Source organism: Aquila chrysaetos, chromosome 11 (genome assembly GCF_900496995.4).
Source record: "Aquila chrysaetos chrysaetos chromosome 11, bAquChr1.4, whole genome shotgun sequence".
NCBI classification, from domain to species: Eukaryota; Metazoa; Chordata; class Aves; order Accipitriformes; family Accipitridae; genus Aquila; species Aquila chrysaetos.
This window is the reverse complement of record NC_044014.1, coordinates 16312464-16338236: the sequence shown is the minus strand read 5'-3', so window position 1 is coordinate 16338236 and position 25773 is coordinate 16312464. Positions and strand designations below refer to the sequence as shown.

General features: G+C 37.5%; 1 protein-coding gene across 1 annotated transcript in view; it reads right to left on the bottom strand.

Moving 5' to 3' along the window:
* Positions 1 to 404: 404 nt before the first annotated feature.
* Positions 405 to 25773, bottom strand: part of LCOR (ligand dependent nuclear receptor corepressor) — a 63442-nt gene continuing 38073 nt past the window's right edge. The window contains exons 4-7 of the mRNA XM_030031554.2: positions 20711 to 20843; positions 15790 to 16077; positions 12836 to 12929; positions 405 to 10006 (exon numbers count right to left, since the gene is read on the bottom strand). Coding sequence (XP_029887414.1) covers positions 9037 to 10006; positions 12836 to 12929; positions 15790 to 16077; positions 20711 to 20843 — 1485 coding nt within the window. The 3' untranslated portion in view covers positions 405 to 9036. The remainder of the gene's footprint in view (positions 10007 to 12835; positions 12930 to 15789; positions 16078 to 20710; positions 20844 to 25773) is intronic.

Genomic DNA, 25773 nt, shown 5'->3' with positions numbered 1-25773 from the left:
GTGCTCAATGAACAAGCCTACATCACTTTTTTTTTGTTGGTTTCCCCCTGAGAGACTGTTCGTTCTTCATCGGATAAATTATTTACCATGAAAGAAGGCAGCCAGTAGGGAAGAGCAAATTAGAGTATGGGAGTTCATGAGACCAGGCTGCTACAAGACAGCGTTGCAGCTTTCACATGTATTCCCTACCCAGCTGCTAAAGCAGCTTTATCGCCAATCCAATTTAGGACAAGAACCAGAGTACAGAGACTCCAAAGCTCGATCCTTTGGCCAGAATTTGCTTTACCTTCTATTTTCACTTCCTCCCCTGCTTCTCTTGATTTGTGATAGTTTGCATTTCAAAACCTCAGGTGATTAGTGCGGGCATTGAGAAAGCACACTAGAAACAATAGAATTGGAACCCCTTAAAGTTTTTCACAACAAAATTTATTAGAAGAATAGTGGTTTTGAAAAGTCTAGCATCCAGTGAAAACTACCATACACAACATTACAGCTGGGAATGTGTTTCCAAAATGACATGGTCAAATAATACAATGGAGCCATTAAATCTTACACATGCACAACAAGAGAATTAGCGCTTTGACATACAATGCAAAAAATAAATGGACCACATGAAATAAAAATTTTAAAGTACTTATCACATACATTAAGACACAGCTTATTTAGTCCAGTCAAAAAATCAGAACTGCATTAAAAAAAATTAATGTAGTGCAATCAAACCAAAAACCTTAATTTGTGATCATAAGTGCTCTACTACATAAAACATTGATCATAGCAAGGAACAAAAAAATTCAAATCACACAGTACAAAAAAAATCTGTAAATAAATATAAACTACAGTACAAGAGAAATATTAAATTATACAATTCCGTCAAACTGTAAACAGTATATTGAAATGAGGTCCATAAGAGTAAAGGGGGGGGTTCCTGTTTTTTTTTTTTTTTTTTTCCCATGACACTTGAACTTCTAGAGGTCAGAGAGAAATGCCATTTTCCATACTCTTCAAAGACTATGGGTTACATAAATAGAAAGAGAAGACTTTTTAGATGTAAAGTGTCAAATAATAAAGCAGAGGTGTTGCTGACTTGCGACTGCCAACAGATCACTACGAGAGCATAACAGCAGATTTTACTTTAAAGTTTCTCCTCCTCGCAAGCGCGGCACGGAGGCCCATCACTACAGATGTTAAGTGCCAACACATTCTGAATTAGTGCTCAGCATTAGAGAGGAGACACCTGCTGAGGATCTGGTCCTACCAATTAGGTGGAAGTGATTACGTACAGCATTACCAACTTGGACCTCTGCTGATTATCTGACAGGTTTACACGCTTGTCATACAAACACCAACTTTGGCAGAACAATTACTAATAAACTCAAAGCACTCCCGGCCCATTGGTTTCCATCACAGTGGCCAGTGCACAGAATTCTCTAAGGACATTGCATAACTAGAGTGTAGAGGTCAGACAGCCAAGGACCCGTGCTTGAGGTTAGAAGTAGTTATGGTGAGAGAGAAGCAAGAGCCACGTTAAGAAGCTGCCTCTGCCGTTCGCAGAAGCAGTTGGGAATGTATTTCATTTTTAGCTGCGCTGGCTAGTAGTGGCATTTTAAAATATATAAGTTTAAGATAACATATATACTATATATGTATATAATATAATACATATTATATAATATACATAGGAATTTCTTACAATACATACCAGGAACCCCCACGCGATCTGCTCAGTAGTAATAACTGAATATACAGAATGCCACTATAAGTGTCTGAGGCACTGTGTGCTGGAGAGTAAATATGCAGCTTTAAAATCCGTTTGGCTGAGTTATACCTGGATACCTGAACTGAGTTTTAAGTTGACATTCATCAAGGATGTGCTATCAGCACGTCAAAAGAAAAGCAAAACAAAATACAAGTCACTGCTAGGTTTAAGAAGAGAGTACAAGTACCTGAATTGAGTGAGGATAGTGTGTAAACTGTCCCTGAGGGTTTTTAAACAGTGTGTGTACAAGTTGGATTCCTAACATTAGTTTAAACTTACATTGCGGACTGATAAAATACCAATGTCTGACAATTTAACAAGTGGAGGTTAGAAAGAGTTATGAGCAAACACTCAAAACATATTTTATACATTTTAAAGCAGCAGTAAGCTGCTGTAAGCATACATCCCATCAGTACAAGCAACACATGGGACTCAGATAAAGGTTTCTATTTGCAAAAAGCCCATCATATATCGATAAGTAAAGAATATTCACCTGCTAAATTAGAATGCACCTAGTTACAGACTAGCAATTCAAGATTAATTTTTTTAATCAAATACTTTGCTATACTTTGCTATTACATACTAAAATTCCTTAAGCTCACTAATGCTGGTATTCTAATCTATTTTTTTTTTTAATGTTCCCCCTTCATTTAAGAAATATACCATTCCACAACTTAAACATTAAGATCCATTTTCAGTCCTCAGATGTAAAAAGCATGTCAATGAGTTTATATTAAAAATTTACATGGTAAAAAGGCTTGAATTTCAGCCAGAGATTCTAAATACTACTCATTCCCTGAAGGCATAAGGGAGAAAGAATCCCTACCCATTTTTCTTGTGATATAGTTTTCAAACTGAAGATTAAATAATGATCCAAAATGATTTTTCAGTTTGGGAAACTTCCCTTTCCCTACCCATCATCCCAGATTCCAAATGTCAAGCCCTGAAATGGCCTATTGAAATGATTAGTTAAAAATATCAGGCATGTATATATATACATCCCCTGCCTGAACTTCAGAATATTTTGTTGTACTAGTCTTTAAAAGACAGATTAGTATCCCAAGAGAACTTGTGATCTGACCTGAAAAGCCATTAATGATCCTAGATTGTATGTTTAAAATATGTCATAACCTGAAGACCAGATTTAATTAAGATTCTGGCACTGTAACAGAAAAAGTGCTGCAGTTACTTATCCCTTTTCTGGTACTTTAGAATAGGTCAGACAAGTGCTTTTTATAGTGACAGTAAAGTTTACATGCTTTCACGCAGGCATAAAAAATATCTGCAAAAATATTTGAGAAATGTAGCACCAAGTAGTTGATAAACTATTAGTAGCTGCAGTGGTGTCTTCATTAATTCCGAGTAGGAAAAAAACATTAGACTGTACTAGTTAGACTGTACTAGGTGATGACTATAGAAATTGTTTTCTGACATTAACTTTTCCTGCTCCAGTCAGAATGAAGTCTGTATCCTAATCCCTGCTCCATAAGGTAGAGTTATCATCTTGAGTCCTTCTAAATTATACTTACCAATTCAGTAGAGACAAGCACAGGGGCAGGGGTGGGAATGTTTGTTTTTAAGAAGGTGAATGAAATGCCCTGGACAAGCTGAGAAAAATCCTTCCTCCTAGTACGTCGCCCAGGAAAGTAGATTTTGCAACTGGGCTAAGAGATTTTTGTGAGGATTAAATAAAGCTCTCTTAATATGAAGGTTTTCGTGACCATACCTGAATATAGGCATAATTTGATAGGACATGAAGTCCAAAACTGCTGCTGTAATACTGGTATAGAGACTTGGCCCCAATCAAAGCAAGAACAGGAAAGAAGGAGAGAGATGGACACTGGAATGCTGTAGGTACTTACATTTTTTTCTGGTATATGTGGAGTGAATCTACGGATCATTTTGAGTCCGCAATATCTCTCTGCTTAGTGATCATCACAGTATACCATGTTTATACACTGGATAATTAGAAATGAATAACTGTAGTGGTTATTTTATTTGCTACATCCATCAGAACTGCATATAACTAGCAGTGCAGATTTTCAGGTTTCTGAAGGTTCTAATTACTGAGTTTTCGATATAATTCGAGATCAAGTGGAAACCTTTATAGTACCAAAAACTAGTCTCAAAACTATTTTTTTTAGGTACAGCTTTTTAAACCAATATTAGTCAACATTATCTACTGGTGCCAAGAAAAAGCAACATGGACCTAGACTGAAATTACATTTAGTTTCTAAAACATTTGTGGGCAAAACCTGGAAGTTTCTGATCCTCACGAAAATGAGGTAAACAACCCTTCCCATTCTACCTCTAACTTTTGGCAGAGAATTTAAGCTATTTAAAATATTGTGACAAAGCTTTCAGCACAGGTTAATAATTTTGCCTTTGTAAGAGTTTGGACTGCAACAAGTGTATGCATTCTTACACTGGAGAGTTAAAATTTTGTCTTCACTGAAGAAAGAGCTCTTTACATTACAGATGTAGCCACACTGTTTTTGAGGAACAAGGAACAGCACAGTGTTCCCTTCACTCCTTGGACACTGTGTTCTTCTCCTAAGACTCAAGGACATCTTGAGAGCATTACTTCAAAGTAAACTGGAAGGAAACACACAGTAATTCCAGTTTTGCCTGTATAACAATCGTTGCAGATGATATTAAAAGCAATTCAATCACACCTAAAAAGTTGTTTCAATCTATACAAAGCTTACTCAATCCTAAAGCCCCTGAATCACTTTGCCAGCTCCTGTGAATTTCCAGGGGAAGGCAATGTACTCTTGGGTTCTCATGAAAGAAATGCTTAGACTCAAATGTCAGCCTGCCACAAGATAAAGCACAGACTATTCCTTGTCTGCTCTTAACCAGTCTAAAAACATGTGCCGTTGCCTCCCATGTTTAAGAATATCCTCGAGCACTGGAAAGCTCTACAAAAAAGGTGGTATAGGAGTTGCATGAGAACACAGAATCTGAACGTGTTTCCTTACCGGAGGTACTACCCTACCTGTACATCTGCATTGTTAAAAATCATTTCTTTTCCAATTGCCATGAAAATTCAGAGTTCGACTTCAGGTCTAGCAATAGGGTTGGTAATACAAGCATCAAATTATGAGTTCTGCAACAAGAAGAAAGTAAAGGCATACCTGTATTGCTTATGCAGCAACTTCTCCTGCGCAACAGGGAAAAAAAAATGAGAAATTCTAAAGGAAACTGTCTTAAGCCTTTAAAAAAAATAATCAGGGAATGACTGGAAAATAAAATAGCTTTTGACAGAAATAAAAACAAGTCCAGAAACATGTCCCTACAATATCTAACTAGAAACGTTCAACTCTATAGCTGTACTCAAGCATTACGGCCACAATAATGCCAACAACACCGTGGAATGAGGATCCAGCTGGCTGAAAGTGAGGTAATAGTTTGTAATAGGTCAGAGTTCTAAAAAAGCACTTTTACATCTTACAAGTCCAAATAAAAAAAACGGACACATTTCATACATGTTGGGCTTTCTCACCAGAACTGTACGATAATTAACTCCACACCAGGACCCCTACCACACTAAGCCTTACTCATCTTCAATTATATGCTGCAGCAAAGATTTACCAAGCAACACCTAAACTTCAGTACAATATGAAACTTGATTCTTAAAACTTTATACACACAAAATATAAAATTACTTTGCTAGGATGGGGCAGGGGAGAGGGATTCTCCTTCATGATACTTGGACTGAAAAACTAGTTTTCAGAGACTGCCACAAATATTATTCACAGTTTCTTGCTGTCAGGCTTTTTCAGCTACATCAACGTAGTACACAACAATACTGTTAAGTCCAATAACTACATCGGATGGACATTCTCGGGAATAAGAGAAAACTAGTGACGAAAAATACCCGAAAGGCCTCCTCCTAATGACGTCTCGATTTTTACAGGGTTGCAGTTTGTCTATGTTACACGTTAATGTGATCTCAAAAGAGCAGCAGGAGAAAGATTTTAAACCTTCTCTCCTGTCCAAGTGATCCAAGTAACATAAGCATCCACTTACCAGAAATAACATGAGAAACAAGGCTTTTGTTACAAAGACAGCAGTGAACCACACCTTCCCACACCAAAATATGGTCAACCAGGGATTTTGGCCATGCAAACTGCTGGTCAGCAGAAAATTAAGCATGCTAATGGACAAACATTAATTCCAATCATATATTTAAAATGATCCCAAATACTACTAGTTAGCTACACTGAAAGCGCCTGTAAAAAATATGTAGTGAAAAATGAAACAAAAACATTAGTGATCACTGCAGCACTTAGAGTGATACTAGTCTTATGTGATGAATCACCTCAGAGAAAATACATTAGATGGGACTTTGAAACAAAAAGGTAACATTAAAAGGTGCACCTGAATATTACAGACTAAATTTACAAAACCTACAATAAGGTAAAATATATATCTTTTGAATATTCAGCAGCTTTTTTTTAAATTTGTTTTTATTTTTTGAGAGGCTCATGAAATTTTAAAAAGGGACCACTAACTAATCTCAACCATGCTTCACAAAACAATAATGGCTATTTCATATTGCAGTTACCAATGTAATGCAATTAGTGCTTAAAAAATAATCTACACTTTTTTCTTTTTTTTCCTTTTTAAACAGAGACCTTTGGAGGAAATATGGTTGTTCAAAAGCTTCTCGAAAAAGAAAGATTACCTGAATATTAAGTTATCACAGATCAAGTGTTGTGTTTAAAAGCTTTGTAGACATGAGTATTACAATCTTCAGGTCTCAGGACATTTAAACTGAGAAAGTTACGCGTTTGGTTTGTTGTCTTTTTTTTTTTTTTTTTTTTCTTAAATCCACTTTCTAACCAAAGCAAATAAAGAGTACTCAACTTCTCACTATCTATTTACAATTCTTAGCCTACAGTCTGAAATGACAAGACAAATTCTCTTTTAAAACTGCAGCATTAAAGGGTAGGCACACCATTCTTCTGCTGCACGATTGTCACCCACTTAAACATACACATACAAAATATTTAGGTTAGTAAAATGAGCACTCCACATACACTACAGTGACAAGTTTTATAAAACTCAACTCATGTTGCTTAAATAAAGACAACTGCAAAAGGTTAAACCTCTCTGAACAGTAAAACTGTGTTACTTTTTTTTTTTTTTTAAACTTGCAGCAAACTTTCTACCATAACCTTCAACAGCAGATGAAACCACACGTTTAACTGCGCCTTTATTGCAATCACCAGCTAAACTGGAACGTATTGCAGAGTTTATATACTGCTACTGAGCTTAAACTGCTTTAAATGCCAAGATGACACTAGAGAGCTACGAGGAACCAGGATTTTGAGTACTAAAATATATTAAGTAAACAAAAACAAAGTATACTTGGGGCCAAATGCCCAGTCCATTCCAAGAATGAGCAGTGCATATTTAAAACGACAGCAATGGTGTGCCTAACCTTTGAAAATATGAAGTTGCCGGGGAGGGGGAGAGACTAATAGAATCAACTGTTCAGAAGTCATTCAGCATCCCTAGGGCTACCTAGGCCACCCTCCCATGAACTTTGAGAAACCACTTTCAATCACTGATGTCACTTAATGCTCTCACACAAAAACTCCAATGCTTCTTTTGGTTGTGCAAATGGGGAAAAAAATGGTAATTCTATTTACCTTTTGCACAGATTAAGACCGAATTGTTTCTACCTGAAGAACCAGCAATTCTGATTTGGTCATATTGTGGTAAGTCCAGTAAGCTCCACCTAGTTACTGACAACTCCTGCAGAAAGTATCAAAGATAAAAGTTCTGTACAAAACTTATCCTGGATCTCCATATAATGATAAACGGTATCATCATATTGAAAAAAAACTGGATTTGTGGTTTACGGAGTGCTTTTACGGTGTTTAAATGCTTATTCTAGCATGTGCTAAACCACTATCAAAATAGATTAAATAAAAACAACAACAAAAAAGCAGGACTTAGATTAATTCCTGCTACTGGCAACTGTAATATTTAAAAAGGAAACACCCATTCATTGAGTGTTCGACCCTGACAGTATTACAGATAGATATGATGCAGAGCCTGAATTAGATCAGGCTACCAGTGTTTTACTTCTTCCCTGAACATTAACAAGCTCCTTCACTAATGTGGATATTTGGGCAGACTACTGAGGTTGTAACGTTTGAGATCACTGTTTTGTGGGCTTTTTTTCCCTTTTTTTTTTTTTTTTTTTTTTTTTTGCAATATCACAGTAGTTTGTTACACAAATCCCCCTTCCCCAGATTATAGTCATTTAAACTTGTTGGAACCACATAGTTTAGTAAACTGAGAATCAAGTCTGTAAAAAGCATAAAGGTCACAAAGAACCATAGTTCTGTTATAATGAGGCATACCCTAATACATCATTTAGTGTACCCTGACTGCTCCTGACTGTGAGAAGCTTGTCTTCCGTGAGATAAGGCTACATCCTCAAGCAGGTGAGTCTAAATATCACCCTTCAAAAATATCAAACAAAATTACAGCGAAGGTAGTGTCACAAATAATTAACTGACATATTCTGAAGGTAGTGTATGTAAGTTTTCCCTCCCCTCCCCTCCGGGTGAGCACTAAGCAGACAGTGAATGGTAAGTATGTTTAATTTAGAAAGAAAACAGTGGAGAGCCTAATTAGACCCAATTGATTATCCATCTAATAAACAAATCTCTGAGTTCAAGAGAGGTACCATTCCTAAATAACTTGATTTAGCTTAAATCCTTCAATCAACTGGATCAAAGAAAAGGAAGGGGGAAAAGATTTCTGAAACATTTTGAAGAATGACAGTCTGATCCTCATTCAAAAAATGCCTGCTTTTAGGAGACTATCAGTTTAACAAAGTGGACTATTTTTATAAAGGCAGACATGAAAAATCCAAAACCAGAAGTTCAGGCAGGCTCTACAGGCAAGATGTCCACTTCCACAGATCTGCATTCTTTGTGAGGTAACTCAACTCTCTATTACAGAGAAACATGCAAAAGGCAAAAGAAAAAAAAAAAGAAAAAAAAAAAAAGGGAAGAAAAAAAAAAAGGTGGGGGGTAGTGGGCAGGTGAAGGAGGGAAACTGCGCCATACCAGGCTAGAAAAATTTACAAATGTGACATTCAGAGCACACCTTTCACCTGTGTCCACACAAGTCTATGCTAAACTGCAAAGGAAAGATCATTGCAGTAAATAGGAGAATCAGGTGCGCTCAGTGGTGGTTGAACAATGCAGTAGTGCTCACCCAGCTTGCAAAGTAATTGGCACTCTACAACATCCCTACTCATCTTTCAATTCATTCGCACTTTGTGCTGCTTCTCCCTGGGGATCTAATTCAATCTTTACTGAAACATCCTGCCCCTCCGACCTCATTAATTTCATTTTTTTCTTTGGAGGGTTTTTCAAAGTGCCCAGCCTCTCTTTAACTTTGTACTCCAGTGTACTGTGGGGGATCCCATAAATACTCTGAGCTTTGGAAACACTCATTTTCCCGCTCATAACCACAGAGATTGCTTCCTCCAGTATCTCGCTGTTGTACTGTCTGTATCTCCCTCTTTTCTTCCTAGGTTGCTTGGAGCCAGGATCTCCCTCTTGATCTGAGGTGGGATATGGCTGTCCAGAGGTAGACTGCTCAGCATCTGAGCCCCAGGAATCTGGTCCAGCATCCAGCAAACTTCTCCTGTTTTGTTTTGGAAGGATAGCCCTTAACTTTTTGCTAAGCGCGCTCTCCGTTTGTGAACCCATTACCAAAGAGCTATAGCTGTACTGGTCACCAGTGCGGGACTCCCATGAAAGGTCCATGCCTCGAACTTGTGGTATCTTTAAATCCACAGGAGATGAATGGCTCACGTCCTTTTTCCCATCCTGTTTAGTTTGAAGTGCCATTTTTTGAAAGGCAGAGTTTTCTGTAAGAAAAGGAAGGTCACTGATGTTGCTGAGTGCACCATTTCCCCTGAATTTCATGCGGCTGAAATTGAATTCGTAGTGTGGTTTTGCCCAAGAAGCCTCCCTGGATAATATTAAGTGCTGTCCATGATTCTGTAGTCCAGATGGCCCATGGCTGGCAGCCGTAGAAAACTGGTTTCTGCTCAGCAGTTCTTCACTAATCTGGAGTGATCGAGCCAGCGGTACTTTAAGAGATGTGGAGTGGCCATAACCTTCCCTGGTTCCATCCTGCAAGCTTCTTGGAGGTACCCCATCACCACTCTGTAGTCCCTCCGGATGGTGCTGGCTGGGTCTCCCAGGTCGCCTAATTGGATGGAAGGAAACTGATGTGAGCAGGACTTGCACAGGTAGGGAGGGATGGGTGAGGGGGCCACTCCTTTATTAGAAGGCCTTGCTTGGGTAACATCACTTTTTGTGTTATTTATTTTTCTCTAAAAAATTTTTTTTTTAAATTTTTTTTTAAGTCTCAGCATCAGTCAGTTTTAAAACTTGTTCGCAAAAAAAGAGAAGCTTTTTGGGCAAAGAAAAATGAAACCTGTTGGCTGGTCTCTGGTTGGGTTCACAAATTCTCGGAGTAGAAAAGACTTCGCGCAAGGGTCTGAAAATAGCACCTCCATTACAAAGTAGTAATCAATCGCCATAGATCTACACAGAACTGTGTTACTGGTGTGACGTTACCACTAAACAAGTACAGTAATAAAAGAGTAAGCCAAAGTGCAACATATTCAACATGCAAATATGACTGCCACCTGCAGTATCTACACATAGGTGGAAACCTTGGATAGTGTTCGCTTACATCATATTGAAGAATTGCTGCTCAGCATAAAAAAAAAAAAAAAAAAAATGCTTAGCAGGCCTCAGAGGTATTTGCTTGACTTTCATTAAGCACCAAATATGAAAGCTGAGATACTGCAGATCACAAAGAAGAACACTGCATTACACTAGACTTACCAAATTGCTCTCAACAACTGATTGCATATATACATGTCCCTGATTCTCATTTGATACACAGCATGGCTAGGAAAAAAAAAAAAAAGATCCTAGCTCTGTCATCCAGATCAAAGGTTAATAGTGGAAAAAGTGGTATGTATTTTTACCATTTTCCTTTCATCACAAGTGTTCCTTCTACGACACAAAGTACCACTACTGCAGATGAACACATGTATTTTAATATTTTGCTTGCTTAGCCCCCTGTAGTAATTAAGTCACGCTAGTTTCAAAATCCACCCCCAAACTTCTCCATGTTCAACACGCAGATTAACGAAGAGACTAGTAAGCGATTCTATTTTAATGCTCTGGGACACTATACTGATGTAAAGCCCTCTAGCTAAGTCAGCGTTATTTAAGAGTAGGATACGTAGTACTGAAAAGCTACATGATTCTTTTTAACATCACACTGGGATTTAAAAAAAAAAAAAAAAAAAAAGTCCTTAGAGAAAAGACATCCAGTGAAAGGACCTGGCACATAACACACACAGTGCTTGATACATACGCTACTAGCTTCTCTCCAGGATGCAATAGGTCATAGTTGAAGTGGGTAACAAGAGTCAACAAGGATCCAGAACAAAACCCAGAGAAAGGAATGAAAGTTTGCTATTCCAGAGAACTCTCTCAAGCAATGTGCATTCTCTGCCCTTTCTACAGCACATAACAGCATCAGAATGCACACCAGTGTTTCTATGCCTAAATAAAGGACATATTGGCAGCTAACTATGGTAGAGGGTCACATCTGATCTCGCTGATGCTCAACAGTCACCCTCATTTACCACACACCTGTACAAGTAATCACAGGTGCCAGTATGCCACATCCTTTCTTGACCATCAGGACAGTGCCAGATGCTGGCCCTATCATCTCTGTATGTTGGACTTTGGCCCTCGCTTGATACACAAACAAGGGAACAAACAATACACAGCCTCAGTGGCTTCTGCTGCCTTCCTAGGAAAATAAAGCTGGAAATAATCTGTTTAGAATTGAAAGAGAAGAGGTGGTGGGGAATGTTTATGCTAAAGAATTGTGAAAAAGTATTAAGACTAACTTTTAAACAAGGATCGAAGTATTTTATTAATAGAAATATTAAATTGAAAAAGTAATCTTGAAGGGAGAGATCTGAGACAGTAATATTTTTCCAAAGAGAAATGTGAAAGTTAGATCAGTTGTAAGCAGTACATGGAATTGGTGGTGGTGGTGGGTTGTTAGTTTAAAATTTCTAGTTTTTCAAAGTCTATTGTAAAACTAAATCCAGCAATTAAATGGCAGTTTAAACCATATACTGTTTCTGTGCTTCACTAAAAAAATTACTTGTTCACAGTAGCTTCAAGAAAAAAAATTCTCCCATCAACACCCAAAATCCCTCTTGGTCCCGGTCAGCCTCTACAGTACAATTAACTCAATCCTGGCTGAGTAAAAGGTTTCTAAATATATGCAAACGGTGACCATTAGAAATATGAAACCTTAAAGAAATTTTGTTGATATAACATTCTTTCACACCTTGAACTACTTAAGGCAAGACTAGTACACCACATTTTAATTTAAAAAACAAACAAAAAACTTGTTCAGTGCTACAGTACAATCACAAATCCAAAAAAGCAATTGCTTCTGAACTACCAGACTACCGCTCACCCCAGCTTTTCTTTTTTTAAGTTGTGGTTTATGCTAGGAAATATTAACAAAGAGCAGGCAGTGACTTAAATCTAATTCAGCTCGGTTCATCACCCAAATCATTGCTACCACTAAAATAAACTTTTCTGTTAGCTAACTTTCCACTAAGTGAAATGAAATCTATATTATATTGCAAAGCATCTAAGACTCTTCATACGTTTAACTGAACTTGCATCTCCACGGACATCACTTATCACTGAACCCAAGAAACAGGTAATGGAAAAATCTTTGCCTAAGTACAAAATTGGCCAAAATAACAGAGATTAAGAGTTCTTAACTGCAAATTAAACCTGTCTCAGTTTGCAACAACTCTTACTTGGCAGGTGGGATGAAGGTATTTACCAAAGGTACAAGTTGAAAAACACATTACTCCAAAGGGTTAACACCAAAATTAAGTTAAAATTAACAGGAGGTAAGCACACATTTTTAGTAAAAAACAGTTTTAAAAGGTCATAGTAAGTTGCTTTCTCTTACCCATTTCCCGGAGTACTGGAGCACCCTGGGGAATGACTCAGAGAGGTGCTGCTGGCACAAGGACTCTTCTTAGTGGATAAATCAAGCACACCGTCTGTAGAGACAGAAGAATTACTTCAGTGTTTGAAGAAACAGGAGCAGCCACGTTCACCCATGACAAAACAAGGCTTTTGGGCTAAAGTTGTATTTAACACAAAGCATTTTCCATTTTATTTTATTTTTAAACAAACTAAGGCTTGGATTTGTTTGCAATTTGGCTTACAAGTGACTTCAACACAGTCCTCAGAAGTCACAACAAAATTTGGCAAAATTAAAAGTACATCTGTTACAAGGGCCAGAGAATAAAAGTTGACCTACAAATGACAGTTTAGGATACAACAAAGCCTGCCGCATAACTAACCCTCAGCGGTCCTAAAATGAGACATTCTTCAAGTTTCTGAGATTTGGGGGGCTTTAAGCCAGTATTTGAGAATTTTTTTGTTCCAAATCTCCATAGGAAAATTCATTGAGAATTTCACGTTGGAAACTCACTTTCAAATGAACACACATACATAAATGTGAGATGACTCCTCACCTGGCAGCTAGCTTCATCCTTTTTTCCACGTCTGTGATGGGTCCCTACTGGCAGAGCTGCTGCCTTTCCCCTCTCTATTGTGTCACTTTACTCCCTCTATTCTTCCATATACCATTTGTTTTTCCTGCTAAACTGCTTCTTCCATTCTCACTAATGGTACTTCCTCACGCTCACCCATACTCCTCTGCAAGCCCTTACATAAGCTTTGCATTTCTAGGCAACAGAGAAGGGAGCGCTTTTTTTGCTAGAATAGCCTTGCTCCCACCGCACTGAAACCAACTTGAAATTCTGGTCATTTTAATAAGGGCAACATTGTCATAGAAGCAGCACAGCCATCTGAAATTTCTGGAAACTTTGGAACAAGGAATTTATGATGCAAAGATAAATGAAACCTGTTGGCAAGGTAAACCAGAGACATTTCAGCGCTCCTTGCTCATTCCATCTACTCAAGTAAATACCACCCAACACAAGAACAATGTAAGATGGCTTTCATATTGCTTAAAGTTCTCATTTGACATATGGAGAGAAAACATGATAAACAGTGAACTAGAATTAACTTACAGAAAGCTGTTCCACCCACTGCATTTGGGAACACACCATAACCCAAACTTAAGCAAGCAGAGAATTCAATCTTCCTTTTGAACAACACTTATGTAGCCACAAGATACAGAGACTGGATCAAGTAGCACCTCCTTTTCAAGAGGCTATACTAAACAGCACAGTCTGCTGCCAGAAGCACTTGCATCCACGCTTCCTCCATCAGAAGGGTCATTATGACCTAGAATTCTCCGAGGGCGAGTAGGACCAGCCTCATACCCCATGGAGAAGTTTACAAACCAGCTGGGTTCCCCTCAACCCACTAGAACAGAAATATAACAAAAAGCAACACTAGCAGACTTTCATGACAGCCTTTTAAATCTCTCATTAACAAGTTTGGCAAAATCTCTTCCCAATTACATTAAATATAAAATGGAAAAAAAAAAATTACATCAGCAAACAGATTACTGTGTAAGTTAATATGCACATGTTCTAATTCCATAACAAGTATTATGAACATTATAAATTATCTTACAGCTTTTTTGTCACATGGTAGCTAAACAACAGTTCACGTACATGCTTTCTTCTTCACCATACGATCCTCTAATTAAAAAAAACAAAAGCAAAACTGATTCTCTCCCTCTCTCTTTCAGTGAAAAGCTTCACAACGAGAACAGTTTAACATTTATAAACATATTTGCAAAAGACACTCATGAAATACATTTATAATAAAATTAGCTAGAAACAAATGCCTATCAGCTAAATGTACAGCCCCTCACTTCAGGAAACACACCATACAACCTTTCACTGCAGTTTTGTAACTGAAGTGTGGCAACAACTTTCAATGTGTAGTAAGTGTCCAGATGCCCAAGTTGCATATTGCTGGACACATAAAATTAACCTTTTTACAAAAGGCTTCATAAACGTAAGTTCAAAGAATAAAGGGACACCTACAATTCTGTACTAGCTAGCAAAAGGCTTTTTTTTTTTTTCTTTTAAAGCACCTTTTCTACTTGAGGGTGGACAGCCTACTTTGTATTTGATAGAATGATTTCAGACACTAACACATTTCCAAAGAAGGGTAAAGGGGTTACTTTTAATCCTATCAGTAGGATACACTTATGATAACCTCTATTCAACAGTTTCAGAAAAAAACCATTCACATACCATAATCACTCACAGAATTTGCTTGTTAAAAACATTTTTGATGGAAAGCAAGGTTTTCAAATTAAAACAAGTTCTGCAACACTGTTACAAGTTACTCAATCTGTGCTCTGCAGAACAAGTCTATTTTTAAGGTAGAAAAGAGATATTTCTTCCAAATGCATAAACCTCGAGGTTTTGTACAGTCATGGGTATCATTTTTACAGCCTTCACAAAGCAATTTCTCACAGACTTTTAAAAGATACTGTTTTCACACTATGACCAGAAAGAAAATAAATCAGTCCTTCAGTCAGACTGTGTACAGATCTTCAGAAAGGAGACAACATTATGGTTTTCATGACCACATGAACTTGTCTTATCAGCAAGTGTACCATCTATTTTGGCAGACTGTTTCTTGCAGCTCCCAGCAAGAACAGCACACTTGTCCCCAGAGTCTGGAGCATGTCCATCCCCTTTGCCCTTCTTCAGAAAAATCACTCATGTCTATGGGCCTACATTCTTGCAAAAAGTCTCTTCTCTTCCAGCCACATCTAGCTAGTCGTTATTTTATTGTAAAGACATCTACTGCTTTCCCACTTTACATTTTATGTGGAAGTGCAAACTTCTAATTGTCTGGTTTTGCAACAAGAATGCCATTAATGGATTGCCGTAGGATGCAAGACACTGGTAAGAGTCCTACCTTGTTCACTAGGTTCTGACTGAGACTTTCTGACAGTAAGGTCCAGAGGTGAGTCTTGGTCAGCCATGAGAAGTTTGCTGAGCACAGGGTTCTGAGCAGTTGCAGCCGTGGGAGAGGAGGCGACCAGAGATGCTTTCAGCAGGCTTTGGTTCTTTGTGCTATTGGGCTGGCTGGAGTCCTGAGTAGAGCTATTTTTTGAGGTATATTCAGCAGCAAACTGTCGGATCATTCGCTGCATGATCTCACGGGCCACTAGGGGAATATTGGGGTCAGAGACCCTAGGACTGTCTGTAAATATTAGAGATTTTTTTTTAAGGAAGCACTTTAAGTAAAACAGCTTTTATATTAAGGCATTGTTTATTAAAAAAAAAAAACTAGGGAAATAAATGAAAGCCAAAGATAAAATACTTTCTACAGAAAATGTACTTTAGTCTTAGAATACCTGAACAAGAACCATTGCTAATTCTGGTATAACCTTCCCAAAATAACAGTTTCCTAAGAGAAATACGCAATCTCATCTTTTGTTTTCAAATATAGATATATTCGACCAGACTTTTAAGAGGCATGGAATGGAAAGGAAAGCTAGACCCATGAAGAAATGTACCAAGTAATGAAGCTCATTCCAAAAAAATTGAATGGGTTATTCAGTGGAAGATTTAAGTAACTTACCTGCAACTACAAAAGGAGAGAAAAGAGAATAAAGTTGCAGCAGTCCCCTTCAAGTTTACTGAGAAATAAAGCCCTATAGTTCCGATTCTTCAAAATAATTCACATGAAGATCAAATGTGCAAGTGTCTTCCATCCCATTCTATCTATTCCTTTTGACATTTCCATCCTTATAATCAATGCAGCATCAGGGATTACCCAAAGAACTTTCATATATACAAAAAGCAAGATCTGTCACATGAAAAGTAATTCTATTTCTAGAAGAGCTGCTAAATCTATTAGTAAAAAATGTGAAATGGAACAGGTAGACATTCCAATTTATTTATATGAATTAGTGTATAAATACAAAGGTATTTGGGGATGTGGGCAACCCAAAAACATATTGGCAAAAATCACTATTTTAGACCAGTAGTAATTCACAATGTGAAAGCAAATCTGTAATTCCTATATCACACAAGCTAAGTCCTGCCACTTCACCTCAAACACTGATTGTGTTTTCTGGCCAAATCAGTTTTGGTTAAAAAAAATAAAAATAATAAGAAAACCCCCACAAAAAAACCCCAACAAAACAAACAAAAACCCCACCCCAACCACAAAACAACAGACCACAACCACACAACTCCAGAAATGGCTCAAAAGGTTTGATTTTCTATTTCTGAAGAAACAGTCAGAGAAAATTGTGCACTAGAAGACCAAACAAATCTTTAAAAGCAGCTCTCAAAACAGAACAATAGAAAAATGTTTACTTCCTCTTTAAAAAAAATTGCCCAGGTTGAAAGGTAATCTATCAAGATTGAATTATTAGAAGTATTAGGCCAAAATGTCTCTCAGAAGATTTTGCTTAGTTTTGCCTTTTGCTACCATTTTTACAAAAGTACATCAATCCAACAAGCCAGCTTTAGCATATCTGTAAAGGATAACTGACATGAAGGTTTCAACACAAGTTGCCCACAAGCCAGAGAGCAGCAGTAAGCAGCTACTGTGTTTCTTGAGGAAAAACCATACTGAGCTTTAGATACTTATCAAGCCCAAATTCCTTCCTGTTAAGCACAGCTTTCTAAATCTAAGACCTTATACAGTCACCATGTATATTCTTATACGGGTATAATAGCTGTAAACTTCCAAGATGTTTATGTAAATACATAACCATCTTCTTGTAAAATCTACAGGATGTTTTATTGTTGCTAAAGACAAGACACTAGAGTTTTAAGAAGCCAAGAGATGAGCCAAACTTAAATTTAGGTACATTTATATTCTCACTTTCTTCCCAAATGGTCCATAAGGACACAAGCCTGGAGAAGTGTGGAGGCTTTTTTCCGCTATGGTGACATTTCTTCCATTTTCTAACCTCTACTATAATCTGCTGAAGGACATATGAAAGGCTCTAGGAAAGCCCAGAAGGGCACTAACTGATGGCATGATCACACTCATACCAAGTATTTGACACGTGCTTGTAGCAGATACAAGTGGGGCTGGCAGGAATGCAGAGCTCTGTAGCACTTATTTTTTCTGAAGAATCATGCCTTTACTGTGCACCCATGTTCCTATGTACAATTCTGTAATGCTTACAGCTGAACATATTTCCAAATTCAGGGAGAAAATATTACATATGCCTACAGCCATGCATCTTTGTAATCTGCAACTTCAAAGAATCAGCACAGAGTGACTACTGAGAGCATTCCAGCGCTGCTCAAGATAAACTCTCCAATTCAGGACAGAAAACTCAATTTTCAGCCAGAAGGGTAGTTACCTAGCACATTAAAGGCTTCTTGCTTAATATAAAGCTTGAACTCTAAGGATTAAAAACTGTTGAAAAGTGAGTGCAAAATATTTGCTCATGCCCCTGCAGCATCACTTGAAATCAACCAGATGTTTATTTTGACTCCAAGCCTCTAGTTTTTTTTTAAAAAACACAACCAACCAAAACCAAACCTCACCCCCCCAAACAAACGAAAAACTCCGAACAGAAACTAAAATTAACCAAAACAGATTTTCAGAGAAGAAAAAATAACAGCAAATATTTATCAGCTCTAAGTAATCAAAAGCAGTACCTCTGAGCTTTAAAACCTTAATAGCTTTTGTGTATTTTATCTATACTGAAATCTTAGAAGGGCAGTATCAAACAAAAAAAGGTATGATTTCAGTAAACCATCAAAAGAAGGTCCTGTCCTGCCACAAGGCAGAGGTGTAACAGACAACTAGGTTCTACCAGTCTGCTTTCACTGGAAAGTATGAATATTTGAAAGAGGCATTACTAAATCAGAGTACCATGGGCACAAAGCAGAGGAAAAGTATGTAAGATTAATGGACAGTAAACCTGTTCAGAAAGTTTGCTGATCCTGCTCATTACCTATGTATGTTAAGTGCATGAGTGCACGTCCTTGACATGCAACAGGCATCTGTTTGCAGAACATCTGCATAGTCTCTGATCTGCCTGGGCTACAAAATACCAGTCTCAAATGTTACTGGCAGCAAGGATGGAAAGAAAAAAAGAACTAATTGCTGGCATGAAACCAGGAGAGCTAAGCATCTCTGAGCAACATAAGAGCATCAGAGTTTTGCCATTCTTTGTGTCCTCTTTGGTATGACAGTGCCTGGGGATCTTATGGCAGTGGCATGAGTTAGAATAACCTTTCAAGCGATCTAAATACAGCCAAACTTGACAACGATGCATTAAGGATTCAGAACTGAGTTCCTGCCAGGCTTCTTCCCCTCCCTTATTACTTTTGCACCAAGCACAGCTCTGCCACAGGAACGAAAGCAAGCGTGTACTAAAAAAATTCTCAAAGATGCTTAGACACCTAAAGTGATTTCATTGTCTTAATTCTGTGTATCTGGCCATCGACAGAGTGTTAAACCCCTCATTAGCACAGTTCAAATAGTTTTCCAATAATTAAGGAAGCATGCATTTCTAATAAGACATGCACACAGGTCATACGTAAAAATTTAAGCACAATGTTAAAGGGATGAAATATTTAATAAACAATTTGGAAGTGATGGAACTGCATTTTTTTCCTTTCACCAGAAAAGTAATATGGAAAAAAGTGTATTTTCTCTAGATTTTTGTTTTCTTAAATCCCTTCTGAATTTAAAGAGAGGTGGGATAAATCTAAAAGCAAAAGGAAACCTCAACCTTAAAATAAAAAAAATTTTAAAAAAAATCCACACTGAAAAGGAAGACTTGGAATAAAAGCATTATCTGAACTATCAGTAGTAATGCAGTAACTATCCTTCCTACTATCCTACATGCTTCTATACTTTATGCAATACATCATAATGTACAGTTTGTATTTATTCATTTGAGTCATAAAAGAAAGGCAAAGATACTGTTATCTACTTAAAACACCTTTAAATATTTTGGTCACTGGGAGGAAGGGCTGAGGACTGGCTACAGCAATTTCTAATTTGTTAAACTGAAGCCTCGCATTGTCCCCCAGCAGACGGGTTGGAATTACTGATTTGGCAGATTTTCTCACACATGGGTTAGACTGATAAGTACAATGTACTTTCATTCAGGATGCATTTGGAAGCAACCTCTGGAATCCCGTTTCTCAGATTGGTAGAAAACAGTGAAATGAGTTTTGTGCCTTCCTAAGAGCACAGTTTAACTGACATAACTCTCCGAAAGAGATTTAGAGGATTTTCTAGCGTTGAGCTACTGTTATTGTTCTTAGCATATTCTACAGTACTGATTTTCCAATTCTTTTGCTGATCACGTTTTGAATTCTCTGTATATCCCCCTTAGCACTATTCCAACAGTATTTTATACTGTGGATTGCTGGGGTGGGTAATCACTACAGACCACAGTGAGAAGACTGCTGACCTTTAAGAAAAACTGCATTAGTACATATCTCATTAAAATAAAATAAAAAAAAATTACCCAACTACTACCACCACTGCCACTTGCCTCTTCTTCCAAACAGCCCACTCACCTAAACATTGGTTTCAGGGGAGCAGTTCTTCTGGGTAAGAACTGAGTCATTCCTCCAAAAGTGCAAAACACCACTGTTCTCATGGAGAGGTTTGTTTTAGGGTTAAATATGTTACACTCTCTTCCTCTGTCCCAAGCGCACACAGTTGTATTGCCACATTATTTGAGAATCAATTTTTAATCTTGATAAATATATATATAAAAAGAAGACAACTGAAAAAAACTGAACATACAGTGACAACTTTAACGTTGGATCTTTGATACCCACATTGCATGCAATAAGACCAGCAAAAGATACCATTCCCCCCCCCGATTAAAACCAACCTTTTCTGTAAAAGACTGCATTGAGGAACTCTTCCGCTTGCCTTTCAAAACGAATGATTTTTGCTTGCTCTTGTCTAAGCAGAGCTTCTTGTCCAGCTTCCGAGGCTGGCTCATCCAGACTGACTAAGTGTTCCTGCAAAGATATTTAATAATTGTAAGATCTTCCTGACTCCAAAAATGAATAAAGTTCTTTAGGCGTTAAACATTTTACTAAATTCAAAACTTTGTTAGGTACTCAGCACAGAATTGAATCTATCAAAATCACAACTTGATTTTTGACTGCTCCAGAACATTGTACTTTGTCCTGTTTTCTTGTTGTAAATGCAGCAGAAGCCGGTAAGATTTGATAGCATTATGGGAAATAAGAGCCCACTATAAAGAAGATTTAGGTATTTTACATTTGGCTGCAAATCTCATATCTAAGCACTTGTTCTTTGGCTATTACTTTTAGTTCCAAGAAATAACTGCTGAAGGCAAAACACAGAAAGTTCTCCTTAATTTACACATGCGAACTGAGCAATAAATGACCAATGGCATTAGCAAAAAACAGGTCCTTTTGTGGAAAGGCTCAGTAGTAGCTACTTTTAAGTGAAATAAAGCTAGCTACTTATGACGCCCGCAATGAATTAAAATTCATTCCATCTTTTACAACTGGAAGCAACTGAGTTATCTCAAAAATATTTCAAAACAAGTGTTTTAACTAGGATAATTAAATTGTGTGAGATGCCAGGATAAATTATTCACTTTAAATACAACTCAAGAAACTAGAAGACAATGGTTACAAAACCACGAAATCTAAATGCTTGGATTTACCCCCTAGACGCACACCACCCTCTCATTTCTTCCACTTTAATGCCTTGTTCCTGCTTAGGAGAACAATCTCTTTCCTGGCCCTCTCCCTCCACTTTCATTTTAAGCTATATTAAAGTTACCTGCATTTACCTACTGCAGGAATGCATACACAACCACTCTTTGGGTTTAGGGAGTGTTTTGTTTTGTTAACCTTTACAAAGTATCAGTTACCATAATATCTAGCCTACATCTGTTTTTTTTAGCCTCTACCATACAAGTTGATTTCAGGTTCATATCCCCATGGGACTAGAAGGGAAGGAAAGAACTGGCAATTCATTTATAAATCACGATAAATGAAAAGAAGTCATTCTTAAGTTTGTACCATCCCAACATCAAGAGGTTTAATGAAGCAAGGTTACATAACCAGCCCATAGCAAATTAACACACACAGCAGTCACATGAACTATGTGCAAAGGGTAATAATATGAAATGCTCTGGACTCTGACCTGAACAACATGGGTTCTCACCCTCAGATTTGTAATTTAACAGCTTCCAAAAGTTCTCCATGAAAAGTAAAGGGAGATACTATCTCAGACAGCATATAGAGACAAAGCAGTATTTTAGGCTAAATGAAAAGATGAGGAGCATGCGATGACAGAGGTGACAGGTGAGTAAAACAACATGTTTGCTGTGAAGGTAAGAGTCTGCAGAAGCAAACATCTCACAAAGTGACTGATGCTTTTTTCCATACCAGAGAGATTCCAGGCTTGCTCTCAAACCTGCTGGCTGTCATAGGAAGTATTAGCACTTTTGAGACAGCCTTAAAGAATACGCATTTGAACTGATGTGTTAACTATAATAAAAGCATTCACCTCTGTGCCAGGTAGTCCTGCACCAGTAACCGGCAGTAGTGCTCCTGCAGTTCACTGGCATTTTATGAACACGCTGAAAATGCAGTTGTACTTTTCTGATACTTAAAATATGTGAAGTCTGTACAGGATTTCACAATAAAAATATTTGTGGCAAGTAAGCCCAATATTTTTGGAAGAGTTACTCTTCAGGTGAGACTTCATAGAACATACTTGCATTCTCTTTTTTAAACTGTGTTTCCGCATCTGACAAAGTTTAATGCAGGATCTGTCCTAGTTATTGACAGCCATTCCGAGTCAAGCTCCATTATCTTTTAGGCATTATCACGATAATTGTAAATTCATCAGTTTGTGTAAAAAGCAGATGTTTGTGCAAATTAACTAATAACAGAAGTAATCTAGCATACAGAAGTGTTAGATCACTGGAATATCTAAGCATTTACAGACAAAATGCTTTAAGTTTTACTTCAAAAAGGAATCTCTGCGAACTGATGTGCAGAGATTTGGCTATATAAGATCCATTAGAGTTAATTAGCATCCTCTGGCTAAAGTCCCACAAGCCATTGCAAAAAACTTTCTTTTAATTCAAAGGACAGAGAATTAAAAATTGAAGGAAACATTACCCCTTCAACCTGATCTGATACTCTGCCCTTTGAGAGACTATAGCTCTGCAAGAAGCCTAAAATAAAAATAACCCTTGCCCAACACAATGCATTTCAAATCTTCCTCCTACTTTTTACAACTAAGGTAATACATAGTAAGTACTAGCCTAGCAACTCGGTGGAAACCGAGTTCAGGGGCAGCATGCCTCACCATAAACAAGTTTACTTTACATTACTCCTATAAAGGTAATGTATAAAGAATACAACTTAATCTACCTAGACTAACTAAAGCTGTACATTTTCCACACAGAGGCGGAATGAAGAAAAAGGGATCAGCCAGAAAAAAGAATTCTAAGTGGCTTACAATGGTGAATGGCTGAATAAAGGATCATTTGATCTGCATTCAGAAGAGGGGGATAGCAAGGCAATGGTAGCACTTAGTTCTTACCCCTCAAACTAAGGAGCTAGCATCTCTTTACATGTATGATTTTTATCAACACCCATGCTAAGACATCAAAATGTAAAGATAATCAGTTATATAAAAGAGTCAGGTTTAACCTTGCGCATAGGAAAAAAAAAAATCTTCAGCTATTTTCTGGCATCTGCAGTACAGCACTGACTACATGAAAGAAAATATACTTGAAAGATTTCTGTTTATTGCATTTTTTTATTTTCTTATCAATTGTGTCACAATTATTCCAGCAATCTTCGCAGATGGTTCACCCTTAGAGGGAAAGTTCAAGTTTCCACACTAAATATTTGACTGTGACTTTCAGTTAAGGTCAACTTCTAAAAGCACGGGTTTTGGGTTTTTTTTGTGGTGGGGGTGTTTGGTTGGGGTTTTTTTGGTTTGGGTTTTTTTTTTTGGTTGGTTGGTTGTTTTTTTGTTTGGTTTGGTTTTGTGGATTTTTTTTTTCCACATTTTCAACCATTTCTTCCCAATAACCATTATTTCAATCCACTATCTTCAGTCTTATCCTCTCACTCTACAGCCCTGAATCACATCAAAGTTTTCGGTACCAACATGCAGGTAGTAGGAAGAATAATAACCTATTAATATTTAAATAGCATTGTCATTGGTTACAAATACCCTGGAAAAAACCCAACCAGTTACTTTTACATATTATTTATAACACAGCACTCATTCTATTCTCTTTGTGCTTCTCTTCAGGTGGAAACCATGCCCCAGAGCATCCCTGGAATCCCAACAGTGAACATGCAGTACCACTATATTGAAAAAATAGTGCTTCAGGAAAAGATAGTTGGAGTGGTTTGCACATGCCCCCAAAGGGTTAAAGCTCTTTTTGTACCTTAAGATATACAGTATAACTATATAATTAAGTCAAAAAGCCTTAGAAATACAGGGCTTAGGTTTTCAAAATGCAAGGTCAATGCGTGACCTTGAGAGACCACCTAATCCTGGACAGCCCGGCCTTGTCAGCACTAGTGCTGGATCCTCACTGACACCCTCCTTGTAGGTAATGTTGATACAGCATTTCTAAATGCTAAACTGCTGGCATGAAGAGAAATGTATGATGCAGGCTGGTTTTTGTATAGATATGGCAACGGCAGCTTCATGTTTAAGCCACAGACTGCACACAGATGGAGGGTGAAGTGCCTGCAAGCTAGAATAGTATGAGAGAATTCCTACCCATCTTTGTGGAGAAAACGGAGGGAGGCTTCCCACAGACCACCGTGGCTGACCAGCCAACCCATGGACCCTAGGGATACAATCCAGCCTCCCACTCCAAGGCAAGATCAGGAACAGTGAGTAAGAAAGGAATGTTTCAGCATCCCTAGACTGTCTTCTCCAATGCTTCATTTTTCTTAAGACTGTACAGTCTTTTTAACTCTTAGCCAATGCAAAGGAGAATAATCTACTATTTTCTGTAGACAAGCCTTAAGGGCACCAGAGATTGTTGTCTTTCCTTCTCTTCCTTCTACCTTCCAGACCAAGTCATTCTTGTTGCTTTCATTTCAACGCTATTCAGTTTGTTTATGTCTCTCTTAAAATGCTACACCCAGCTGAGGCTTCACCAGCACTTATGTAAGAGAAGAATTTCCTCTCCAGGTATTAAGACAAATGCCTCTCCGGATATATCCCCCCAAATAGTTTACTACTTTTACAATGCTATGACTTTTCAGACATCTATAATTTTTTACTTGATAAAACAAGTCTGCCTGTCCCATTTCTCAAATTTATTGAGATCATTTTCAATTCTGAGCATGCCCTTTAAAGCATCTAGAACTGTTCCCAGCTTGGCATCAACTAAAAATTCAGATGGTTTAATTAGTTTTAAGATGTTCCTCACTTACTAAGCACACCTACTTTTATAGTATGAAACAGTATTATTTTCTTACTAACCAAGATGACTGATGTTAGATTTATCAAATTCAAAACAAATTTGACTGATCCATAGCTATTGAATATAATTTATTATCTATAGAAGGGGGAGAGGAAAAAAAAAATCAGTGGAAATAAATATGCTTACATTCATATTTATGCACAAGCAAAACTGTAACCCTGCATTACTACTAAACATAGCTGGAGATTATCACAAACAGCCTCTTCAGGTTTTAGCCTCCATATAAAATTATTTTAAAACCACCCAATACAAAATTGACAGTCTAAATGCTTGAGTTTTTTGAAGTGATGAAATCCATTAAAAATGTTTTAGAGCATCTTCCAGCGCACTTAGGATCTCTGTACACAGTTTAAACACATTCTGAAGCTATCAAAAATCATAAGAGTTCTGCAACTTCAACTCATTCTCAGATATTTCCTTTGCCATCTTCAATT